Genomic DNA, 7,454 nt, shown 5'->3' with positions numbered 1-7,454 from the left:
TTACAGTAGCATCCAAAAAATTAAAATACTTAGGAATCAACCTAAAATGAGAAGTAAAAGATCTATACAGTGAAAACTACAGTACTCTGAAAAAAGAGATTGAAGAGGATTTCAAAAAATGGAAAGATATGGGCTGGGGATTTCGCTCAGTGGCAAAGGGCCTGCCTGGCAAGCTCAAGGTCATAAGTTCGATTCCTGGTACTAGAAGAAAAACAAAAAAACAAAAGAAAAGAAAATGGAAAGATATTCCATGCTCATGGATAGGAAGAACGAACATTGTGAAAATGGCCATACTACCAAAATTGTTGTACAGATTCAATGCAATCCCAATCAAAATACCATTAGCATACCTCACAGATCTAGAGAAAACATTCCTAAAATTAATCTGGAACCAGAAGAGACCCAGAATAGCAAAAGTAATCCTGGGCAACAAACACAAGGCAGGTGGCATCACACTCACTGACCTGAAATTATACTTCAAAGCTACTTTGACAAAATCATTATGATACTGGCAAAAAAAAATCAGACCTGAGGATCAGTGGCAAAGACTGGAAGATGCAACCACAATCGCAAACACAATCAGCACATTACCTCTGATAAAGGGGCCAAACAAGTTCGCTGGAAGAAAGATAGTCTATTAAATAATTGGGGCTGGGAAAACTGGCTCACTGCATGCCAAAGACTGAAATCAGACCCGTATCTATCACCATGCTCCAAACTCAAGTCAAAATGGATTGCAGATCTAAATATTAAAACAGAAACACTAAATCTACTGGAACAGAAAGCAGGTAAAAATCTTGAAGACATAGGAATAGGCAGAGTTCATGAACAAAAACCAAACTGCACAGGAAATACTTCAAGGAATCAACAACTGAGATCTCATCTTACTGAAAAGTTTTTGCACATCTAAAGAAATCACCAGCAGGGTAAAAAGAAAATCCACAAATTGGGAAATAAATTTAGCTGACTGTCCCTCGGACAAAGGACTTCTATCTAGAACATGTAAAGAATTTAAAAACATCAGCCCTCCCACATTCAAAGAACCAATCCAGAAATGGGCATCAGAGATGAATACACACTTCTCAGACAAAGAAATACAAGTGGCAAATAAATACATGAGAAAATGTTCAACATCATTAGTCATTTGAGAAATGCAAAATAAAACAACATTGAGATTTCATTTCACCCCAGTAAGAGTGGCTAACATTAAGAAATCAACCAATAACAAATTCTGGTAAGGCTGTGAAGAAATAGGAACTCTTCTCCACTGCTGGTGGAAATGCAGACTGGTGATTTCCACCACTGTGGAAATCAGTTTGGAGATTTCTCAGCAAAATAAGTCTAGAGATCACACTCAACCCAGCTATTCCCCTTCTGGGTATTTTCCCAGAAGAACTGAAAACATCATATCACAGCGAACTATGCACACCCACGTTTGTAGCAGCGCAATTTGCAACAGCTAAATCGTGGAAGTAACCCAAATGTTCATCCACTGAGGAATGGATAAAACAGTTGTGGTAGTTTTATATAATGGAACATTACTCAGCTATAAAGAAAGATAAACTCATGGCTTTTATAGGTAAATGGTCACAACTAGAGACCATACTTATAAGTGAAATAAATCAGACCTGCGTGTGAAAACAACATATTGTCTCACTAGTGTAAGAAGCTATAAGTGTAAACAAAATTAGGAGGTATGATAGATATTATGAAATGAAAGGAAACTGCTCAAAAGTAAAGAGCAGCTTGAATGAGGGAAAAGAGAAAAAGAAAAAAGGGGGAAAATAATATATACGTATATATATATATAGAGAGAGAGAGAGAGGATAGCTAACATAGTTGTACTACTGACTTCTATCACTTTATTGAAAGAAACGTTAATGATTATTTGATCAATCTTACCCATCTATATTTGTTTTCCTGAGTAACCACTTTGAAGATATGAATATGTAATGCAACAACCATTCTTAATTTCCTATCACCTTGTCTGAATTTCAGTATTGCTTGTATTGTTCTTGTGTTATTTTGTAAATATATGTGTTTGTTAATATGCTTTCATTCTTTTATTTTTTAAAATAAAAAAATAAGTAAAAATTTAAAAAGAAAATGGAAATATCACTTGCACATGTATAGAAAGAACCAACATAGTGAAAATGGCCATTCTCCTAAAACTGTTATTCAGATTTAATGCAATCCTGATCAAAATGGGAAGAAAACAAAAGGGTCAAACATGATTTTAGGAATAGTGGAATTAAAGAAAGGTAATTAATATTAACAAATTCTTTTTTAGTGTAATCCAGAAAGTTAATCTCAATGTAGAAATGGAGTAAGCTGGCCCTAAATCATTTCCAGATAGGAAATACTACATTTGCCTGCATTGTCATGAACAAGCCTTAGAAACACAAAGTAGAAACTCATAGGTGAATTTAGAGGTGACCAGTAGTGCTCAGAAGAACCCCCAGTTGTACATTTGCATTTGATGAGAATGGTGTCATAATGAATCATTTGATTTTAGGATTGCTTCATACGCAGCAATATCTAACTGATACAATAATCAAAAGAAAAAAGAACTGAGGGCAATTAAAATAATATGCTACTTAATCTTGACATTTATTTGGATATTTCATGATAGCATTCATAATTACTCTGTTCTTCAAGCTTATTTCACATAACTCTTGCAAACTGACTGCAGTGAGATTCCATACAAGTGATATTGGAAGGACATGCATGTGTGCACAGGAAGCTGTTGGCTCTGAATCACATAGCTGCGCAGGAAGTCATGCTCCCTTCTGAGCTAGAAATAGATAATAAAGATTGAAGCAATTCCTGAGGATACAGGATATGTATAGGGCTGGGGATTTCTCTCAGTGGTAGGGTACTTGCTAGATAGATGAAGCTCTGGGTTTGATCCCCAGCACTGGTAAGGATACTAAAAGGATATATATGAAGGATGATACTGATGAGACTTTTCACTTAGATTAATGGAAGGGATAATATTTATATACAAAACCAGACATTCTGAGCACCAACAGGAGGTAACTCAATGAAACAAGAAAGTACATCAACCAATTCAGAAATCAAATTAGTAAATTCTCTTTATATGGACAACTCTTCACATGACAATGGGTAGAGACAGAATATTGAAACAAAATAGCTTTCCATATCAATGTATTTACCTACTTTAAATTTTTCTTTGTCATTTTGAAAGTCATTTTCTGACTCTAAGTTCATACTGAGTTCAACTATGTACAAATTTGTAGATGTCTTCAGTTGCCAAGTACAATTTTCCTATAGGAATAGTAAAACCCTTGACTTTTTCTTTAGCAAACAGAAGAAAATAAGTCAATATGATATGTTCTTTAATAGTAATTATTTGTAAGGAATCTGCTTTATTCCATGGTAGAAATGAGAATTTCCAAACACTTCTGATCCAAGAACGGGAACAAGTTTGGGAGAGTAGGAAGTGACAAATGAAAACAAATTGGTACACACTAGAAAGAGGGAAAAAACCTAGTAAAGTGAGTTAAACTGTTCTAGATTTACACCCCCCAAAAATGGAAATTATAGGAAATAAAGGGAACAACTTTTAGTCATACAACCTGATCAAAGAATCAAAATTTTGACTCCAAAATTTTGGCCCAGAAATCATAAGCATTTCTACTGAGGTGGATCAACTGGAACTCTTCTCATTACCCTCCCAAGCAGTCTTCTCAGAGCACTCTTGATGTCTTTATTCCTCAAACTGTAGATGAAGGGGTTCAGCATGGGTGTGACCACAGTGTACATCAGTGAGGCTGTTGCAGTTGAGTGTGAGTTTTGGGTGACAGCAGAACTAAGGTACACTCCCAGGAGTGTACAATAAAATAAGGAGACCACTGAGAGGTGAGATGCACAGGTGGAAAATGCTTTATACTTCCCCTGAGCTGATGAAATTGCATGTATGGAGGAAACTATCTTAGAGTAAGAGTAAAGGATGCCAGCTAGAGGACCAATAGCCAACAGCATAGCTGTAATATATATCACCATATCATTAAGGAAGGTGTCAGAACAGGCACAGTGGACTACCTGATTCAGTTCACAGAAAAAGTGTGGTATTTCCAAGTCATTACAGAAGGACAGACGCAGTGCCATGAAGGTATGTAACAAGGAATTCAGGACACCTACAATCCAGCATGCCAGAACCAATAACCCACAAAGCCAGTGGTTCATCATGACCGCGTAGTGCAGAGGGTAACAGATAGCCACATATCGGTCATAGGCCATCACAGTCAGCAGAAAGATATCCAACCCTGAAAAAAGTAATAAAAAGTACATCTGAGTGATGCAGCCTGCATAGGTAATGGCCCTGGTCTGTGTGTGTATATTCACCAGCATCTTGGGCACAGTGGTGGAGGTGAAACAGATGTCCACAAAGGACAGGTTGGAGAGGAAGAAGTACATAGGTGTGTGCAGGTGGGAGTCTGAGATGATGGCTAGGATGATGAGCAGGTTCCCAAGCATGGTGATCAGGTACATGGAGAGGAAAAGTCCAAACATGAGAGGTTGTAGTTCTGGCTGCTCTGAAAATCCCAGAAGAAGAAATCCTGAGAGTCTTGTAGCATTCCCTGGATCCATGCTTTGTATATGACTTCCAAAAACAAAGGAGACAGATAAAGAACATGACCAAAGAATTTATTACTCACCTGTCATAAATATTAACTATTTTGCACTAATGTGGGTCAAACGCAGAGTCTCTCACATGCTAGTTATGTGCTCTGCTACTGAGTTATGCTTCAATTCCAAATTGTCTAGTGAGAAAAACAATCTCTATGTTTTTGTATGGATCTTTTCCCTGTAGGAGGTTCTTTGTACCATATAATATCTGAGTAAGAAGTCCTGCTTCGTGCTTACAAAGGTCATATATTCCAAAATTTAATGAAAAGGTTTTATGAATTTGAGGAATATAAATTGAAAATGGCCCATATCCCAGGCACTGGGTAGACAATTAATAAGCAGTGAAACAAAACAAAATCTCTACAGTAAAATGATGGACAAGGAATACAAACAATTTTTTAAAATCATACATTTTGTCAGATGATGGCAAATGCTGTGTTAATCAGCTTTCCATCACTATAACATGTCTCTGGAATAGTCAACTTGTCAAGAAAGAAGATTGTGCTGGCTCAGTATTTGAAATCCCATGGTGGGTCCGCCCCACAACACTGGGAGTGATGTAAAGTGACATATTATGATAGGAATGCATGGCAGAGCAAACCCATTCCTCATCATGATTCAGAAGCAAAAGAAATGAAGAGAGGGCTGGAGGTCCCAAATCTCCTTCAAGCATATGCCCCCAATGACCTAAAGATCTCCCTCTAAGCTCTATCTTTTAATCACTCTACCACCTCCCAGTAGCTCTTCCCTGAGGACCACACTTTGAACAAATGTTCAGTTATAGGACACTTCAAACCCCAATTATAGAAAATGTTTTGAAAAAAGTAAAAAAGAGAAATTTGATGGGTGCTGTTCTTGCTGGTTATTCACAGAAGACCTGCACAATGTGATGCGTGCACAGAAACCCCAAGGAAGACAGATCAGGATCCAGAGGGCATCTGGGACTGTGTGTGGCTCACAGAAGGAACAGCAGATTCAATGGCCCTGGAGAAGATTCTTCTCTCAGTAGTTCAGCACTAGCAAAGGAGCCTATGTGGCCAGAGGAGTGAAAAGGGGCAGGAGTGACAGAGAATAATGACTGAGCTGTGTGCAGAGGCATCTGCTCCTACTTTAGAGGCAGAAGTGGAAATATCACTTGACCCCAGGGGTTAGAGACCAGCTCTTGCAACATAGTGAGACCTCATCTCCAAAAAAGGGTGCATGTATACCTCTGTGATACAGCATTTATTGGAGTGCACAAGATGTTCAACTGCTATATCTAGTTCCTGGTTTTGATTCCTGGCACCCCACAAAAGTATGTAGCATTATTGCTGCTGAAACTTCAAGACAAAAGGAGTCTCTCTTCTAGCCTGTGTAGTTTTTGTTTTAATAAACTGACTCCAAAATACTCCCATGAAATGACATCAGCCCTTATTTATTTCCCTATATTGCTGTGACTTCTGGCTTCCATATTATGGCCATCTTTTGTGATAGGTTGACCGTAGGTCCCCCTACTTTGAAGCCTGCACTCATACCTAAGTTATTTGTACACACACACACACAAACACACACCAAGCACATCAGAGCTCAGATACAGGTAACACAGTGAGGACTCCTGGGGCCATGTAAATAACGTGATTTTCTCATACTCATGCACACTATTAGAGAAGGAGGGATACAAAGCAAACTGTCAACATCAGATTATATTTCCATTTTGGTAAGGCTGTGAACTGCCCTCCATCTAAAGAAAAATTTTTGAACCATAAGATATCTGCTCGATAAATAGAGCAAACAGAATTAAATGAACCTTAGGGATTTAAAAAAAAAAAAAAAAAAGGTCTAATGAGCTCAGATGATTCCTGAGAGACTGTAAGAAACAGCTTTCTTAGTTATAGCAACATTCCAACCCCACTTAAAACCCAAAAAAGCAATAAATGACAGATATAAATGTTTCCAAAAGACAAAACTTGTACTATCTTTTTAGTGTCAAAGCATCTACAGAGTGAACATCCCTATAAAAAATGAGCAAAAAGAATAAGTCAACAATTCAAAAGAGAAAATGTACAAAGAACTACTGAATTTAGGTACTTTATAGGAAACAAAGAAAGAGCTGCTTCTTATGTATCTATTCGATATTTGTCTGGAGTACAGGTTTTTATACAGTCTTATTGTAGATCAAGAAATCCCTCTGTGATTTTTTTTTCTTCTGGCATTTGTTCTTTGTTATTCTGAGGCTTTGGGTTTTGATTTCTCTGTCTCTCTGCTTATCTGTTTCTATGTCTCTCTGTCTCTGTCTCTCTCACACACACAAATCACAATAGATGTGCTATATTCAAGTCTCCATTTTGATGGTTCTCAATTTGCAAAGGTTTCCCCAGTGTTATAAATTTTATGCAATAACATCATGAGACGTATGTTCTTTTACCCTGAAAATATCCTTCATATAATTAATCCCAAAGGATATTAGGTCAAACATACCCACTTATTTCATCATACACTACCCTTATAATTCAAGATTGAGATGAGCAAGTTTCACCTTCCTTGTTCAGTTTTGTATTTTCAAAAATGTGTGTGAATACAAGTGCTTTACATAGAAACAAATTTAAAGAAAATGAGAAGTTTGAGATAAAAAGTGTAGCAGGGGAGGAAACTAAAACCAGGTTGAATAGAATGGTGTAAAAACATCACTACTAAAAAATCCAAATATAGCACTGATGAACTGAAATAGGATATGAAGTAGCAATAATTTAATGACTTCAGTGTGGATTAACAGCTAAATTTACAAATATCTGTAAGAGATAACATAATTGAGTTAAAAGTAT

The 7,454-nt window shown here is 37.0% G+C and overlaps 1 protein-coding gene across 1 annotated transcript; it reads right to left on the bottom strand.

The window, feature by feature from the left end:
- Positions 1 to 3,657: 3,657 nt before the first annotated feature.
- LOC102016171 (olfactory receptor 7A17-like) lies at positions 3,658 to 4,614 on the bottom strand. Its single transcript, XM_005406108.1, has one exon. It carries the CDS (start codon positions 4,612 to 4,614, stop codon positions 3,658 to 3,660), a length of 957 nt encoding a protein of 318 aa, XP_005406165.1.
- Between the last annotated feature and the right edge of the window lie 2,840 nt (positions 4,615 to 7,454).

This window comes from Chinchilla lanigera, unplaced genomic scaffold (assembly GCF_000276665.1).
Source record: "Chinchilla lanigera isolate Chin_1 unplaced genomic scaffold, ChiLan1.0 scaffold00094, whole genome shotgun sequence".
NCBI classification, from domain to species: Eukaryota; Metazoa; Chordata; class Mammalia; order Rodentia; family Chinchillidae; genus Chinchilla; species Chinchilla lanigera.
Note: the sequence above shows the minus strand (reverse complement) of the source record. Positions and strands in the feature narration are given on the sequence as shown.

Bases quoted from the DNA above. Each gene is read 5' to 3' on its own strand.
- LOC102016171 (XM_005406108.1), bottom strand. From the start codon at position 4,614: ATGGATCCAGGGAATGCTACAAGACTCTCAGGATTTCTTCTTCTGGGA.